At 35.6% G+C, this 19,304-nt stretch overlaps 1 protein-coding gene across 2 annotated transcripts in view; it reads left to right on the forward strand.

The window, feature by feature from the left end:
- The window catches only part of PHF14 (PHD finger protein 14), a 206,180-nt gene that overhangs the window by 46,637 nt on the left and 140,239 nt on the right, over nucleotides 1-19,304 (forward strand). For both annotated transcript variants that reach the window (XM_007463526.1, XM_007463525.1), the window contains 6 exons: nucleotides 8,618-8,764; nucleotides 9,571-9,841; nucleotides 10,138-10,244; nucleotides 11,383-11,478; nucleotides 13,318-13,421; nucleotides 15,912-16,043. In XM_007463526.1, the coding sequence (XP_007463588.1) occupies nucleotides 8,618-8,764; nucleotides 9,571-9,841; nucleotides 10,138-10,244; nucleotides 11,383-11,478; nucleotides 13,318-13,421; nucleotides 15,912-16,043 (857 nt within the window). The remainder of the gene's footprint in view (nucleotides 1-8,617; nucleotides 8,765-9,570; nucleotides 9,842-10,137; nucleotides 10,245-11,382; nucleotides 11,479-13,317; nucleotides 13,422-15,911; nucleotides 16,044-19,304) is intronic.

Here is a 19,304-nt window from a genome sequence, read left to right on the forward strand (position 1 = left end):
GGTCATGGTCTCAACATTGCTGGAATAGCTCTTAGCACTGTGTTCTTTCATTATAGAATTCAAAGCCAAAGAGAAGGGAAAGGGTTCTCTTATTATTAGGAATGAAAAATTTTCTCATACATTCACACCACTAGATTTTCCCATCATGTCATGTATTGAAACAGTCATTATGGCCATCGTTAGCAGTGAGATAAGTTGGGAAGGTGAAACCTGACATTTTTAGTTTCTGTCAAAGAAAATGGATTTTACAAAAAAGGAATATGTTGGAAGGGGATGACTGGGGGTGGGGCAGGGTCAGCAACTAACAGTTTGCTACAACTAGCCTAAGAAGTTGGCAGTTTATTTCCATTCACTGTAGCTCATACCTAGACCAAATGAAGAAGTCTTTATATCAGCTATTAAAAGAAGGAAAAGAAGAATCAGGTGTTTTGAATTTAAAAAAAAAAAACAAGTAAAAATGTCACCTTTCCCGTTTTTCCTTTCTTTGCTTCAGAGTAGAAGAATTCTAATATTCTGGGCCTTCTTTTCTCTGGGTCTGATCTGTTTCCTGGTCTTTGCCTTTTAATAGTGTCATACCCTCTCCTTCCAGCCTCCCTCATCACAGTGGAATTGGCTTCTCAGTAGTCCTTCCTTTCCAAGGCTTTTTTTTTCTCATTGGCTTTTTACCCCAGTCAGAGGGGGCGTCAAGTTAATACTGGCTCAGTTACTTTGTGTTTTTTAAGGGAATTCAGTTTAATAAATCAGAACATTGTTTAGTCAAGATCATTGTTATTTTTGATTTATGGTACATTTAATGTCAAAAGAGCTCACCTGTCTAAACTCCAAACATTAGTATGGCTTTAGCATCTGTTAGTCAAGGAAAGAAAACAACATTTTACATTGAAAAAATAATTCCATAGACTGAATAGTACTGGCTTTATCTTTTATCATCACAGCCCCAAGTTAGTTCTATAATCTTACACAGAGCTTTGAGGGATACTCTGTATGTCTGGGCTTCATCTTATTTTTTCCTACCTCTTTTTTCCCCTCATTCCATTATTCACTCTTACCTTCCACACACACACATACACACACACTCTACAGTCCTTACTTAGTTTTTAAAATTAGTAATTAAAGCTTAATTAAAATTATCTTATACTTTGCATATTTTAATGAGCCACCTCAAATCCTTTTTGAATAATATAAATGATAAATAACATATTGGATAAAAACATACCAGTCTTGTTTTTAATAAAGTTTATATCATTATTTTTGAATTAACTTTATGAGTTTTGTATCAGTGTCTAAATTGAATATCTACCATAAGACCGTATTTTTATCTGTATTATAAACCACAGTTGAAAATAGTGAATTTGGAATGGTCCAACTAAGTGTAAGGAAATATAAAATATAATAATAAATGCAGATGGGTAATTCTTAAATATGTGCAGGGCAGAGTATTAGGACTTTCCTAGATAAATTGATATTGGATAAGTTGAGCTTTAGCTGCAGAATAAATTAACATAGGTTTACTCTCTGTGTTTTAACACATATGGTTGAAAAATGAAGAGTAGAATTGGATACTTTAAAGCGTTATATAATCATTAAATTATATATATTTTCATGCTAGAAAGAAATATGTCAGATTTTAATCAGCTTAACATAAATAGTTAATACCTTTTAATGCTTTTGTGGAATCTGATGCCAAAGGATAATTTTGCTTTCCTGTACAAAGCCTTATTTTTCTCTTAGCTAGATTAGTATTAATTTTTTATATAAAAGGTAAAGGTAAAGATAATATTTTAATGATGGATAAAGAAACTGCTATATACTTTTAAATAAATATAATTTAAATACATAAAAACACTTAATGTAAATTTAGTTCACCTTGGTTTTAGACAGCCATGTTTTGCATACAATGTGTATGAATGTTTTAAGAATTGATAAAATACTTAAGTCATAAAAGTGGAAAATGAAAAAGTGATAAATGCCAAATGGAAAAAATATACCTTCAAAGATGAGATCAAGTTGAATACAGATTCTTAGATAGAACCCAAAGACAAGATATCAATAAAGCTAAGTTGGTTACTTTCAGTTTTTATAGGAAGAAATACTAAACAGCTATAGACATAGTTTTGTTTATGGTTCAGAAATATATAAAGGACAAAATATGTACATTGTCAAATTAATTTTTCTCTTTTGGTATCTAGACACAGGGCATTTGGGCATTGAATTTGCGTTTAAAATTTTCAGCTGTAAAAAGTCTTAGAAATTTCAAGCACTAGAATAAGAAATTAAGAAATCGTGCTCAGATTTATTGTTTTTATTCTTTGGTCTTCATCATCTGGGAGTTTCAGATTTGAGTACAAGACTCTTTAAAAAATAAATTACAGGGCTTCCCTGGTGGCGCAGTGGTTGAGAGTCCGCCTGCCGATGCAGGGGACACGGGTTCATGCCCCGGTCCGGGAGGATCCCACATGCCGCGGAGCGGCTGGGCCTGTGAGCCATGGCCGCTGAGCCTGCGCGTCCGGAGCCTGTTCTCCGTGACGGGAGAGGCCACAACAGTGAGAGGCCCACGTACCGAAAAAAAAAAAAAAAAAAGGAAAAAAAAAATTACAGCTGTATGTTAAACAAGTTAATCATATAATGTCTGCAAAGGCACTGCAGCTGAGGGCTGACAGAATTATAAACTCAGCAAGTATTTGTGGAACATGACCATAAGGAGTAAGTCCTTATTGAATTCACGTTCTGAAACTCAGTTAAGTTGTGTTAAGGGGTAACATAAACTTTGTTTAGCAAACAGTGAGATTTATATTCAAACAAAGCTTCATAGTACTCTGTGAAATCAGTCCATCATGATTGAGGGCATGTGTATATGTGCAAGACACTAAACTCTAGGTATGGGGTGGAGGAGTTTGTCAGGGAGCATAAAAATAGCTTTAAGTTACAGTATCAACCTAGGTAGGGATAGATGGTAAGCAAAATAAAATGTTCAACAGTCTTTCAGGATGGCAGTAAAAGATGTCACAGGTGCCTAGTATGGACAAGAAGTGGTGTAAGTACAGAAAGAAGGTTCCCTGGAAGAATCAGAAACTTCAGCTGGACCTTCTTGACCTATCTGTTTCTTACCTTTGAACTATCTAAGGATTACAAATTAATGTTTTTACTGTCATTCATTCAGTATATTTATTCAACAGATATATTGACCTACTGTGTATTAGGCATTGCTGTGGACCAGGGGTCCCCAACCCCCAGGCCGCAGACCAGTACTGATCCGTGGCCTGTTAGGACCCGGGCCGCACAGCAGGAGGTGAGCAGCGAGCGAGGGAAGCTTCATCTGCTGCTCCGCATCGCTTGTATTACCGCCTGAGCCATCACACCCCTCACCCCACTCCACCCCACCCCACCCCCGGTCTGTGGAAAAATTGTCTTCCACGAAACCGGACCCTGTTGCCAAAAGGTTGGGGACTGCTGCTATAGACTCTGTAGAGATAACGGTGAACAAAACAAACTGTGCTCTTAAGGTAGCTTACATTTTAGTGGCAGGTGGGATCTCCTCTGACAGAGAGCGAAAAAGCAGAAAAAATATTGTGATAAGTATTCTGGAGAAATATAAAGCAGGATAAAGTATTTAGGGAGTAAGGGAGGTAGGGCAATGCTGCTTTATATGGGGAGATCAGAGAAGGACTCTCTAATAAGGTGACATTTTATGGAAATATGTAAGGAAAATTGTAGGGAGCATATGTTTCTTTGAGAGGAGAGCATTACAGGCAGGGGGAACAGAAATACAGAGGCTCTGAAGTAGGAACATGCTTGGTTTGAGGACCAAGAAGAAGACTGGTATGGCTGGTACAGAGTTAGGGGCTAGGGTTTGGTAAGAGGAGAGGAGGAGGTCATAGAGGTAGCAGGGAGCTACTTCATGTAGGGCCTGGAAAGATATGGGAATGACTTTGGATTTACACTCTGAGTGAGATGGAAGGCCATAAGAGTTGCATAGCGTACATATGAACCAACTGATGTTTAAAAGGACTGCCCTGATAACTGTATTGAGTACAGGCAGTAGGGAGGCAAGGGTGAAAGCAGGGAGACCAGTTAGAACTTTTACTGTAACAGGTTTTAGGATGGAGGTAATGAGAAATGACAAATTTTATAGGTATTTGCTGAAGGATTGTGGAATGTAACAGAAAGAGAGGGTAAAAGGGTTGACTTCTTTCTGGCCTGAGCTTCTTGCAGAATGGAGTTGTGGTTTACTGAGGTGGAGAAGACTGAAGGAAGAGCAGATCTGTTGCAGGAGAAAAGGAAACAGGACAGTTTTGGACATGTTGAGTTCAAAATGCCTATTAAACATGTAAGTGGAGAGATCAGGTAGGTTGTTGGCTATCAGTCTGAAGTTTAGGGAAGCAGTCAAGGCTACAGATGTAAATTTGGGAGCTGTCAGGGTATAGATAGTATTTATGGTGAGATGACTAGATGAAATTATCTAGGTTATAAGAGTAGAAGGAGATGCGAAGAGGTCTGATGACAGTCATAGGGCTACCTCAGCATTTAACAGCATTCAAATTTGGGAAAATAAGGAATCTACCAAGGAGACTGAGGAGGAGTGATCAGTGAGGTAAAAAAAAAGAACTAAGAGAGGTATTTCAAAGAGGGAGTGAGCAAATTGTGTCAAAGGAGTAAGATTAAGATTGAGAAATGTCCATTGGAATTGGCAAAATGAAGGTCATTTTTCACTTGACAGGAGCTATTGGAGTGGTTGGGAGTAGTCAATGAAAACTTAGGAATGGAATAGAATTGAAGATAGCTAATATGGACAGGTCTTTAGATTTTTCCTTTTAAGAGGGGCTTAGAAGTGGAACAACATGTGGGAGCCCAAGGAAGGTCTTTTAAGTATTTTTAAAGGATATTACAGTATGTTTAGCATGCCAGTGGAGAGAAAAAAATGTGTAAGAGAGATAGAATTGCTGCAGAGAAGACGGGGTGGGATATTATCGCAACTGAAGGTTAACCTTAGGAACATTGGGCAGTTTATCCATAGTAACAGGAGATTAGTCAGAGGATATGTGTAGACATGCAGATAGGTTGAGGTATGTGGTGATAGGAGGTTGTGGAAGTTTTTGTTTTGTTGCTTTTCTCCTCTCTTTGAAACCCTCTCCAGTGAAATAAATAAGGTCATCATCTGCAAGTTAGGAATAGGGAGGAGATGTTGAAGGTTTGACAGAGAGATAAAGCTATTCAATAATTATCTACAAAAATGGAATACAAATTAATTTGAGAATGTGTTCAGCTGCTCAGGTACAGGTACAAAATAGGGGAAGAGTTGGATTTACCTGTGCCTTAGGTTTTGTCAAGCGAAGCTAGTTGAGGAAGAGAGGAACAAGCGAATCGATGCGCCATGCAAAGAAGTACTTAATTGATGGACCCTGAAATAATCAGGTAAAGAGGGCAATCATGTGCATGGGCTCTCGGACAGTCAGAAGACAGAAAGTCTGTACATGGGAGACCTGAAAGGTGTTAAAAACTTGTTTGAGTCTTAGAGAGAGTGATCAGGAAAGATAAAAGATGATGCTCAGAGGGCTTCCCTGGTGGCGCAGTGGTTGAGAGTCCGCCTGCCGATGCATGGGACACGGGTTCGTGCCCCAGTCCGGGAAGACCCCACATGCCGCGGAGTGACTGGGCCCGTGAGCCATGGCCGCTGAGCCTGCGCGTCTGGAGCCTGTGCTCTGCAACGGGAGAGGCCACAACAGTGAGAGGCCCACGTACTGCAAAAAAAAAAAAAAAAAAAAAAAAAGACAACCTTGAGTTGAGGGGCATTCCACTTTGTCACATTGCTCATAGTCCCCACCATTTACCCCACATCCCCCCTCCCCCCCACCCCCATCATTACTTTTGTCTTATAATCTTCCAGCGTCTTTTAGACCCCTTTGCATATTTACGTTTACTGGTACTTTTTCTCAAGGCATTCACGTTTAAAACTCTGCCTTAGACCTACTGAATCACAATCTCCAGAGTTGGGCTTTTGTCATTTCTGTTTGGAAACGTCCATAAGTAAATCTGATGACAGATAGTGGTTGAAAAGGACAGATCTTAACTTTCTAGCAGTGGATCTTGGGTCAGCAACTTAACCTCTCTTGTTTTCAGTTTTCTATCCATAAAATTGATATTAAAATAATAGAACCCACCTCATGTGGTAGTGTTAAAGGATAAATGAGATAGTATGAAAAAAGGCACCTGTGCCTGGTACATGGTAGATATTCAGAAAAATGTTTTTCCCTTTCCATTTTCCATTGGGGAGTAGGATCTTGAAAGTTTCTCTAGGCAAGTTGAAGGGATATTCCAAGTCAACCAATTCCTTAATTAGGACACTATTTTGAATGGTTTAACAAAAGCAAATCGCCAGTGACTTAAACAAAGAAGTTGAATTCTTTCTACATTCCAGACTGATTTGATATTGGGGGAGTTTGGTTCCAGGGACCAGGTGCCTTCTTACTTGTTTCTTCATCTTCCCTTAGTCTGTTGCACTTTCTTACATGGTCAGAGATGGTTTATCACACCTTGACTGGGTTCCACCCCATTCGAAGGAAGGAAGAAAAGGTTAAGAGTAGGCAGTTTCCTTTCAAAGGTATGGTTAGGAAATTTCACAAACCTCATTGGCTGGAACTTACCACATGCCCATATCCAGATGCTGAGAGTCTGGAGCAGAGATTTTCTAGCAAGGTCGTCAAGTACCCAGTAGAAACTCAGAAGATTCTAGTACTAAGGAGAAGAAGGGGAGGATAGATATCAGAAGACAGTGGTTTCTGTCACAGTTAATATTTGCTTGGTATATCTGTTCCACTGTCTAAACAAGGTTAATCCCTTGGTCATTCTAGCCTTAGACTTAGGGTTTATTGTCCCCCAATCCCAAATAATGAAAACCAAAAAAATTTACTTGGGCTACCTAGTCCCCTTCAGATATCTTTTTGACCAGAGATGACTGGTCTTTTTAGCGAGTCAGAGTCTAGGTCCTAATGCTTAACTCATCTATGCAAGCATGAATCCTATCTCTGATAAGTCAATTTCAACCTTACCTACTACTTTAAAACAGTAGAATAGTTCTCTAGATCATTTTGACTACGCTTCAATGTGTTCTTTATTTCCATTAGCCTATTCTGTGACCAGGATGTAGAGTATGTTGTGAGAAAGCAACTGTGTGTGTGTGTGTGTGCGCGCACGCATTTTAATGCAATCTCCTGCCCATGTTTTTGTATTGTGTCCCTATACGAAGTACTTATTATTAAATCTGTTTTACTTATGAGTTAACAGAGACCCAGAGATGTTTTACAACTTGTTTGAAGCCACAAAAATCAGTAAATGGTGGAGCCAGGATTTATCTCCAGGTTTTTATATTTCCAAATTCTGTAATCACAGTGTTCACAGTGCTATATTGTGACATCTTTGGATATCACACTACAGAACTGCATCATATGCTTTTTTTTTTAATGTCAAGGACACTTTAGTTTTATTATTATGATGATTTCTCTTTTTGTACTTTCTCATTTGTTTCTTTTCTTAGTGTCATCATTTCTCTTTGGGCTGTAAAACCCTACCTTACTAAGAGACCCTTTAACATAACTTAGATAAAAACCTATATGGATAGCTTATCTTTATTTTTTCTCTTTGGGACAGACCTAAAGAATGAACTGCCTGTTACTTTGCTGGCAATCACATTGCACATTACTTTTTTTTGGCTACATATTTATAATTTATTTCTATTTTTGATAGTAGATTTCTTTTATTTTTGGTACCCTACTATTTATGAATAAAAAATGTACCCATTAAGGTAGTATCATGAAATATGACTGTGAGAGAGCTGTGTTTCCATCTGAGATTTTAGGGTTTCATGAAGAGTTAAAGGGAATATCTAAAGTGTTTTATTGACAAGGCCTGGCCTTTTTTTTTTTTTGGTGGTACGCCGGCCTCTCACTGTTGTGGCCTCTCCCGTTGCGGAGCACAGGCTCAGGACGCGCAGGCTTAGCGGCCATGGTTCACGGGCCCAGCCACTCTGAGGCATGTGGGATCTTCCCGGACCGGGGCACGAACCTGTGTCCCCTGCATCGGCAGGCGGGCTCTCAACCACTGTGCCACCAGGGAAGCCCCAGGCCTGGCCTTCTTAATCCATTTTTGTCCCAGGTGGAATCTGCCTGTGCATTTCTAGTCAATTAGAAGTACCCTACTTATCTGTGTTGGCTAGTCCTGTATTTTCTAGATATACTGTTGTTTTATAATATTAATCTATGTATGCATAACTTTAATATTTAATGATGATTTCTACCTAAGATTATTGAAATCTTGTTTTAAACCGTGATTATTTCTTTAGGTAACAAATATAACTAAATGGTAATACCTAAGATTTGATTTCAGTATTTTTAAATCCACAAGGCCCTTTAAAAAAAAATTGCTAATTTGAACTTGATATATAGGATTAAGTTTCTAAAGCAGCAATTTTTATCATTATGTATAAAAATTACTTTTGTAATTTATTTTAGGAATAACCAATACTGTGGGCTATTCTTCAAAAAGGAAATATTATCTATTATCGTTTTTTTAATGACCCTTTGAAGTAAAAATGTTTACTTTTTCCCCTCTGTTTTTGATATAGGATATAGCAGATCCATTTTTTGCTTATTGTAAGCAACATGCAGATAGGTTAGACAGAAAGTGGAAGAGAAAAAACTACTTGGCTCTACAATCCTATTGTAAAATGTCTTTACAAGAGAGAGAGAAGCAACTATCACCAGAAGCACAGGTATGGATGGCATTCATGCCAAAACTCATGTTTTTTTCTTTCAAGGTTATATAAGTTTCAGGGAATTCCCTGGCGGTCCAGTGTTTAGGACTCCACACTCTCACTTCTGAGGGCCTGGGTTTGATCCCTGGTCAGGGAACTGAGATCCCACAAGCCACGCAGCATGGCCAAAAAAAAAAAAAAAAAATCAAGGTTATAAATTTCAGATCTCATGTGTGTTTGCCAATGACATGTGAAGTATAATTGTGAAATTTGGTTAGTTACCTAGGAAGTGGATTGTCATTAAGATAAATGGTGAGTATAGTTTGTGGTTGAATATATTACTCATCACCTAGTCAACAAAGCAGTCATTTGTAAAGCATGCTTCCAGTACATTAAAGAATATGGCTTAGAGGAAATTATTCTGTCAGTGCAATATGTTGACCACATCGTTTTTTCAGTCTCTTCTAATGTTCTTTTATGCAAAGAATTTGATTAGTTTTCCCATCATATAAAATGTATTTTTATGTAAATTAAGTACATTTATGGAGACTAGTGCAAGGCTAGTTGAGAAGAGAAACTTCAGCTTATTCATATTAGTTTTTGACAATTCTGATCATAGACTAGGACAGTTGTTACTAAGGGTAGACCTGGTTTATTATAGCCCAAGAATTATACAGTATACCTTAAGGACTGCAGATAGATATAATTTGCCTTGGTATGTGAAATTCTGGTTATCTTTACTTTTTCTAAATGTGGAAGTAAAAATCATAAGGAGTATGTTCCATTTTAATATCTTTTAAAATTTGTATACATTTCTTTTATAGGCAAGGATCAATGCCCGGCTTCAGCAATATCGTGCCAAAGCAGAACTAGCTCGATCCACCAGACCCCAGGCCTGGGTTCCAAGGGAAAAATTGCCCAGACCACTCACTAGCAGTGCTTCGGCCATTCGTAAACTTATGCGGAAAGCAGAACTGATGGGGATCAGTACAGATATCTTCCCAGTGGACAATTCAGATACTAGTTCTAGTGTGGATGGAAGGAGAAAACATAAGCAACCCGCTCTCACTGCTGATTTTGTGAATTATTATTTTGGTCAGTATAGACACTGATTCATGCACGTTTTCATTGATGACAATTTGCTGATGGAGATTTCGATGTGCTGTCAATTTTTAGAAATTTACTAGCAATGTTACATATATCAAGTAAAAGCATGTTTATTTTCCTAATAAGTTGTGGTTTGCTGTAAAATGCTAAGCTAATTTGTGAATAGAGTTAAAAGTGTTTTGAATGCCATGTGATCATCCCTATGGCTAGCTTCTTCCTTTGTGTATTTTGTATATCAGCTTTTATTTTCTACTAAAGTAAAATTGGATATTTAATTTAAATAGAGAGAAATATGCGCATGATTCAAATTCAAGAAAATATGGCTGAACAAAAGAATATAAAGGATAAATTAGAGAATGAACAAGAAAAGCTTCATGTGGAATATAATAAGGTAAGTTGGCTGTAAAACAAACAACATAATATATTACATCTTATTGATGATTTCTTTTGTGATTTTATAACATTTTTATTTATGTTTTATTTTGAAATTCCTTTGGAGTTCTTACAACTTGCCTACAATTCCGACCCCTCATTATTTTCATTACCATCATTAACACTTACTGAGTACTTTCTGTGTGCCAGGCACAATTTTGAGCACTTTTACTTATATTAACTCATTTAATTCTGCTTTCAGCTTTATAATATAGTTTAGGATTACTGCTCCCATTTTCAGAGGAGTAAACTGAGTCCTAAACAGGGGAAGTAATTTGCCCAGGCTCACATAGGTAGTCAAGTCATAGAGTTGGGGTTTGAAGCCCAGCAGTCTGACTCCATTCCTTATTCCTAACCACTGTACTATGGAACTTTTCTTTCTGAGTTGTAGAAAACTTTAAAACTTATTTTGAAATTACTTTTTTTCTTGAATTGTTTTGTTACTTTTGATTAAAAAAAAAACTCCTAATTTAAATTTCCCTTCTACCCCTTCTTTCTAAAGATGAGGAAGGTCAAAAAGAAATATATAAAAGCAAGTTGTGACTAAATTTTAGGTAATAAGTAACATGAGCATATAAAACCAGGATTGACTTATTAATAAATAATATTTTAAGTGATAAAAAAATTTGTAGCAAGTAAATTTCCAATAATCAGCCACACTGTATTGAGAAGAGTACTGGGACTCAATTCAAAAGACCTAAGGATTCTTGCTAGTCTTATGATTTTAGCTAAGTCACAAAAACCTTGTGATCCTTAGTTTTCTCATTGGGAAAATGGTGGGAGTGCGTCTTGATAGACTCATAGGATTAATTAGCAGAATGTTTCTGAAATTATATAACTATAATAGAATATATAAATGTAGGCATCATTATTATCATTCGTAAAAATGGTAACGTAAAACAAAATGCTTACATTTTGTTGGTGCTGCTTAGATAATTGGAGACCCTCATTTTTCAGTGTATTGTACTTGAATGTGTTAAAAATATATGGACTATAAATATAGATATTTTGGGACATTTATTAATAAATTATTTACATTTTCACATATTTTACTGTATATTTTAATGGTTTACTAATTTGAATTATTTACATTGTAGCTGTGTGAATCTTTAGAAGAACTACAAAACCTGAATGGAAAACTTCGAAGTGAAGGACAAGGAATATGGGCCTTACTAGGCAGAATCACAGGGCAGGTTAGTTTCTTTCCAATTGCTCTCTGTTTCTCTTCCTGCTCTCTATGTGATTGCAAAGATCAGAGCTCTAATACAACTGTCTCTTCACTAACTAAAGAATTCCATTTAATCAGGGTCAACTAATCCTCTGGGATAATGATTCCTGCCTGCAGTACATCTAGAGATTTGGAAGCTGCCTACTGAGAACTTGTAGCTTAATTTGGTTGTTTTAACAGCTATCTTGTTTGCAGACTTTTTCATTTGCTCTAACTGATTGACCTCTCGTTTGTGATGAAGCTAAGATTTGAAGCATGAGTTACTTCTACCATATTCTTCTGCCTCTAACGTAGCGGTTTTAGATGCCTTGCCACATTTCTTCTGTCCTGTTCTTGTGCTATAATTAGTTCTTTTTTTTTTTGGACTGGGGGTGTGTGTAAAATTTAAACAGAAAACTGGAGAGATTTATTTTCATGTTGATTTGGTTTTGAACTGCGTAAGAAATGGTTTTTGAAACTTTAATGTTAAAATGTAGTTTTTCTCCTTCAGTAGCTATTATTGTAGTTATGAAAAAAATTAACTTTATCCTTGAACATATTTATTAGCCTTTTATAGTTCTTGGTATTGAAAAGAATCATTGCCAAATGGATTTCTTTGAATGCTTTTTTTTGATACTGTGTATATAATTCTTAAATTAAGAATTCATTTGAATAATTTCAGTTATTTTTTTAAGGATGATGGAGACTCACTGTGGTCCTTTCACTATGAAAATAGTTTTGTTTGTGAAGGAAGGTTTTCAAAGAACAGATATTTTTCATTGTACTTGTTTTAAAGGTTTACAAAGAGTCAAATTCATTAAATAATTTGTGTAGACATATTATTTTAGAAGGTAATGCATACTGATATGTATTGTGCCATGCTGGCTTTGAAGATGCTGCTTTTGTGAACAAGGTGTATATGGCTTATATTATAATGAATAACATAATATAAAAGGTGAGAATGAAGTCGCGTATGGAGAATTGACTTTTGTTTCTATTGATAGGTTGTTGATGAATTTTTGGAAGATTATGGTGTTTTATATTTTATATTTAGATAAGTTAATATTGAATGCAAGCCTATTATTCGTTTATTTGGCAAGCTAGCATTATCTTCTGGCTTGGTTTGCAAGTTTGTCTCATAAGTATTTCCTATTTAGTATAAAACATTATCTACTATAAAAGAGCATTTTCATTTATTAAATCACTTGTAACAGAAGCACATACATTTCCTTGTGCAAATGTAAAATACACAGCAGAAGTAGAATTCATTTGTACCACTTACAGGACACTTTTTTCCAGTTGGTTAAACAGATGCCAGCCCACTGGGCCACTGAGAAATGACTTTGATAGATGGTTGCTGTCTGGGAAGCCAGCATAATACTGATTAGTAGAAACCCAAAGAGAATCTACTTCGCTTTGTGGAGGGTTTGGTCCAATAAGATAATTTTTCTAATTAACCTTTGGAGCACCAGTGTAGCTGGGATGTTGAGGAAAATAAACGGCCTCAATATTCTTTTTGTCAAGTGTACTTTTTTTTTAAAGTTCTTAAATTCTTGTCCTTTCATTTTTAAAGCTAAAGTAGAAGTTTAATTTTCATGATGTTTTAGTGGTCCACTGAAAATCGATGAAAGTATGTTATTATAGGCTTCTAATGGCAGTGACTGAGACAAAAACTCATTTTAGTCCTTTTTGCCAATGTAAAAGCTTGTAAAAGATTTCCCCCTCACAATCCTAGCATATTAATTGACTTGGGCAGTGCATAGAGGAAAGTTGCTTTATATTTTTTCTTTAAAACAAAATAAACTGCATTTGTTCAAATCAATAGAAGTTGAACATACCGGCTATTTTGCGAGCACCCAAGGAGAGAAAACCAAGTAAAAAAGAAGGAGGCACACAAAAGACATCTACTCTTCCTGCAGTACTTTATAGGCAAGTAATGAAATTATGATAGATTAATATTGTGTTTTTTTTCATTTTTAAAAATATTATTTATTTTTGGCTGCATTGGGTCTCGGCTGCTGTGCGTGGGCCTCTCATTGCGGTGGCCTCTTTTGTTGAGGAGCACAGGCTCTAGGTGCGTGTGCTTCAGTAGTTGTGGCACACAGGCTCAGTAGTTGTGGCTTGTGGGCTCTAGAGCGCAGGCTCAGTAGTTGTGGTACACAAGCCTAGCTGCTCCGTGGCATGTGGGGTCCTCCCTGACCAGGGCTTGAACCCATGTCCCCTGCATTGGCAGGTGGGTTCTTAACCACTGCGCCACCAGGGAAGCCCTTGTGTATTTTTAAACTAATACTTTTTAGTAACAAGATGCTTCAGATATTTGTGAATGAATTACGTTTATATTGGAATTTAAGTTAAATGCATTTGAAGTTCATTTTATTAAAACCATCAAAGATGCTTTCCAGATTGAATGGTGATAGAAGAGATTTTGCTCCTCTTTTAATGACAAGCTGAACCACTTTTTGTATCCTTTAAGTAACTGGGGCTATGTGTGCATATGCTCCATGGAAATGAACTGTCCTCTTTGGGGAACTGGAAAGTGACTTTAAATAATGTAGATGATTATTTTCTTAAATAGTTAAAATGATATGTTAGATAAATGGGCATTTATATTTTATTTTACTTGAATGAGTTTTAGAGGTTTACATGTGTTTTTAGGTAGTGATGGGTACTATAATATAGCTTGAATTACTGCCTTTGCACAGTGGTGGATAATGAAGATAAGTTTTAGATTTGAATCTGTCTATATTTTTTTCTCTCTTGGCTCAGTTGTAATAATTTCATTCTCCCAAATATTTTTCTTCTTGGCTCAGTATTTTACAGTATTCACCATTATAGCAATTTTACATAGTTATTAAGACTTCTTTCCATACTTCAGTAGGTTTGGATCTCACTATTTTTTCCATGTAACTGATGATATTAATTGAGAAAAGTCTAGAAGATGCTAGTATATGTTTGTGTGTGTGTATACATCCACAAATCTATTCACATACACAAGTATATGCTTATGTAAATTTATAAATATTCTCCACAACCTCTTCCTTTCTCAGAAATAGCAGCAGTAGCAACAATATCAATTTCTATAATTACTTTCTCTTCCTGATTGGAGGCTCTCTCTATAGGTAATAGCAGATAACTTCCTTGAACTTTGGAGGCCCACTAGTGTTTTAGTGTACTTTATGAAGACTAGCACATTCTCAGTTTAGCTTTTCCAAATAAAACTGGTTCATTTGGAACTGTCAGGCATATCACTTATGCTCCTGACTTTTTATCACTACAGTTCATTTTTATTTCAGAATATACTTTAAGTAATTTTCCATTTTTACTCTGAGCAACTTTGAGACCCAGTACTGGTCGTTGTTGTCATTGTTGTATATGTGATCTTTTTTTCTAGGATTATTTAAAAATTCAAATATCATTGCTGTTTCTATATATATATGGCTCTTTTAGGTTCTCAACAACTTTTTCCTCAACTTTCACATTCTTAATATAAATATACCCTAGATTTTTAGGTCATAGTGTTTGTGCTCTCAGGAGTAGTTAACTTGTCCTTCTGCCCAAGAAAAGTTGGATTTCTTAAGAACAAACAAAAATGTAAAATAACAGTAACAGGGACTTTCCTGGTGGTCCAGTGGTTAAGACTTCGCCTTCCAACACAGGGGGTGCGGGTTCGATCCCTTGTCGGGGAGCTAAGATCCTACATATCTCGTGGCCAAAAAAACCAAAACATAAAAAAAAAAAAAACAAAAAAAAAACCTGGAAGCAATATTGTAACAAATTCAATAAAGACTTTAAAAATGGTCCATATAGTAAATAAATAACATAAGATAATGTAACATAACAGTAACAACAATAGTGAAACTTCCCATTCTTTATAATAAATAATCAATTGGTATATTTTTAAGACTCAAAGTCTGATTTTGTGAAGAGACTTATATATGTAGCTTATTTACATGTTGAAAGTTCTTTGAAAGATTTATAATTAATGGTAGAAAATAAACTGAATTTTGTTTGTAAAGTAACTTCTTTTGTAGTTTTAGAGACGTAGAAAATTGAAAGATTTTTTTGTTTAATAATTTGTTTCTAGAAAAAAATTGGTCTAATGTTAAATGGGTTTTAAAGTGATAATTAAAATTAAGATAAAGACAACGTTAACATAAGTATCTAACATATGCCCTTCTCTGAATAGTATGACACCAGCAATATTTAAATTTATACTAGATCCAGGCTATTTTTCTACATTCTCAAAAGTATATAGAACTAATAATTATTGACATTATAAAAAGACATGTTGTGAAAAAATATTTGATTTCAATAAAAGTTAATATGGTGAAATTTTGAAATTTTAAAAATATGCTGTAAGTTAACTGTTCACTATGATGATTATTATTCTAATCCTTTATTTGCTGCCTTTATTCAAAGTTGTGGAATTTGTAAGAAGAACCATGATCAGCATCTTCTTTTATTGTGTGATACCTGTAAACTCCATTACCATCTTGGATGTCTGGACCCTCCTCTTACAAGGATGCCAAGAAAGACCAAAAACAGTTATTGGTAAGTAAAATGGAGAGGATTTAGATGTTAGAACTGCTTTGCTCTTAGTTTCAGCAGTGTAAGTGTTATATCATATTGCTTCATATAAAGTTTTCAGTAAGTTTTTAATTGATATTTTTATAATTTTTTCCAATTTTATTGATATAATTGACAGTTAAAAATTGTGTAGTTTTAAAAATAAACAAATGGGACCTAATGAAACTTAAAAGCTTTTGCACAGCAAAGGAAACCATAAACAAGACGAAAAGACAACCCTCAGAATGGGAGAAAACATTTGCAAATGAATCAACTGACAAAGGATTAATCTCCAAAATATACAAGCAGCTCATGCAGCTCAATATCAGAAAAACAAACAACCCAATCCAAAAATGGGCGGAAGACCTAAATAGACATTTCTCCAAAGAAGATATACAGACTGCCAACAAACACATGAAAGAATGCTCAACATCATTAATCATTAGAGAAATGCAAATCAAAACTACAATGAGATATCATCTCACACCGGTCAGAATGGCCATCATCAAAAAATCTAGAAACAATAAATGCTGGAGAGGGTGTGGAGAAAAGGGAACACTCTTGCACTGCTGGTGGGAATGTGAATTGGTTCAGCCACTATGGAGAACAGTATGGAGGTTCCTTAAAAAACTACAAATAGAACTACCATATGACCCAGCAATCCCACTACTAGGTATATACCCTGAGGAAACCAGAATTCAGAAAGAGTCATGTACCAAAATGTTCATTGCAAAAGAAACGAAATTGAGTTATTTGTAGTGAGGTGGATGGACCTAGAGTCTGTCATACAGAGTGAAGTAAGTCAGAAAGAGAAAAACATATACCATATGCTAACACAAATATATGGAATCTAAGAAAAAAAAATGGTCATGAAGGACCTAAGGGCAAGACAGGAATAAAGACACAGACCTACTAGAGAATGGAGTTGAGGATGTGGGGAGGGGGAAGGGTAAGCTGTGACAAAGTGAGAGAGTGGCATGGACAGATAAACACTACCAAACGTAAAGCAGATAGCTAGTGGGAAGCAGCCGCATAGCACAGGGAGATCAGCTCGGTGCTCTGTGACCACCTAGAGGGGTGGGATAGGGAGGCTGGGAGGGAGGGAGACGAAGAGGGAAGAGATATGGGAACATATGTATGTGTATAACTGGTTCACTTTGTTATAAAGCAGAAACTAACACACCATTGTAAAGCAATTATACTCCAATAAAGATGTTAAAAAAAATTGTGTAGTTTTAAGTTTTACAACCTAATGATTTTATATATATATGTATGCATTATGAAATAATCACCACAATCAAGCTAATTAGCATAGTCATCACCTCACATAGTTACCATTTTTTTGTGGTGAGAACATTTCAGACATAAATATTTATTATAGCATTATATGAATAAAGGTGTAGCAGTTTTTTGATAAATGAATTTTAAGTTAATTGAGGCTATTTTGGTATCTTAGCAATGGTTTCTTTTTTTTTTTTTTTTTTTTTTTTTTGCGGTAAGTGGGCCTCTCACTGTCGTGGCCTCTCCCGTTTCGGAGCACAGGCTCCGGACGCGCAGGCTCAGCGGCCATGGCTCACGAGCCCAGCCGCGGCAGGTGGACTTTCAACCACTGCGCCACCAGGGAAGCCCAGCAATGGTTTCTTAAAGCATGAATTCTGTTTATAATTCTCTTGCTTTATTATACATTTTTTAAAATGCTTTAATTTTGTTTTGAAATTGAATGAATTTATCAAGAATTTGCCTCCATATTCATGCTTTTATTTGTAATTTAGTATTTTATTTCTAAATTAGTGTCACCGAAGGCTTTACTTCTGGTACTTGTCATTTGTGCTAGTTGTATATTTAAGTTCAGCCATTCTTTGCAAATCTAGAAACATTTGACATATGTTTCTGAATTATTTTTTCATTAACTTAGGCATGTTGAATCACTACAGATGTTTGATAAAAGCTTATGATATTTATAAGTTTTATGCTTAATTTTAGTCCAAGCAAGAGACAGATGTTCAAATTCTAATAGATTGATTCCATACAGGAAGAATATAGGCCATGGAAAGCTTAGGAATGAACACGACTATTTTTATACAAACTTTATACAAATTCTAGTTTTGGAAAAGACTGGACCCCAGATTTTTAAATGGTAATCTATACAAAAAGGTGTGTATTCTTCAAACACATTAAAGCAAGTTTTCTGACCTCATTGTTTTATTTCATAAACCTACCTCTGTTCATTTTATTAAGAAGCTCACATTCTTCCACCATTTTCACATGATTGCTTTTTCATAGTGTTCTTTTATCAGTTTGTCTTGAGCCAGTCATACTGATCAACTCTTTTTCAAATATAGTGGAATGTGTTACTTTTGATACGTGTGTGATTTTGAAACCAGAGTTTCAGAGAAACTTGCTGTCACTTATTAGAATGCCTGCAGTGTTAATAAACATCCATGTGGGTTTCTAAATTCTCCAGGACCAGGAAGCTTTGTCATGATCTTGGAAGTGTAGATATGCATTTCTCTTCTTAAATGAGGTTATTAATTTGTCTAATCCCACTGTGCTTGCAGAGCTTTGTTTTCCAGTGTGTAAGAGTTTCTGGAAGAATATCAGATGAAAGTGCATAGCCTGGGATGTTTTAGTGAACGCTCCCCCCAGTGAACCTAAATTACTTAGGGTTCTATGCATTAGTTGCAATGTTTTAAAGTAAAAATAGAAGCTAATATTGCAGCAAAGTGAAGTCTTCACTGTCTTGTAGCTTCTAGTGATCAAATTTCCTTTGACCTCTAAAGTCAACTGAGCTTTGCTTAGCAATTAATTGGATGTATTAGTTTTGGAGTAATTTTTGGAGATTATTTTTTTCTTCAGTGCTCTCAAATATGGGAGGCAGTTTTTACTTTTTGCTTTTTAACATTTCCAGTTTATTTTTGAAATTATATTAAAGATAATAAATACTAAAAAACTTCACCTCCTACATACTTTACCATTAACTATGCTTTTTAGTTTATTTAAATCTATTATATATATATATATTAGAAAAACTGTGTAATGGTGTGCTACTACATCTTTTCCCTATTCTGTGCATGATAGCTTGAAATTGACCACAGGTAGGAGTATTCCTATCACAGAAATTGGCAAAAGCTACAAATTAGGACTTTTGCCCATATTTACCATCGCTCTGTTGCCTAATTTCTGCTTTAATCTCTACCTTAGTTTTCAGTCTTTTTTTTTTTTTGGTTTTTTTTTTTTTTTTTTTTT

Source organism: Lipotes vexillifer, unplaced genomic scaffold (genome assembly GCF_000442215.2).
Source record: "Lipotes vexillifer unplaced genomic scaffold, Lipotes_vexillifer_v1.1 scaffold118, whole genome shotgun sequence".
Taxonomy (NCBI): domain Eukaryota; kingdom Metazoa; phylum Chordata; class Mammalia; order Artiodactyla; family Lipotidae; genus Lipotes; species Lipotes vexillifer.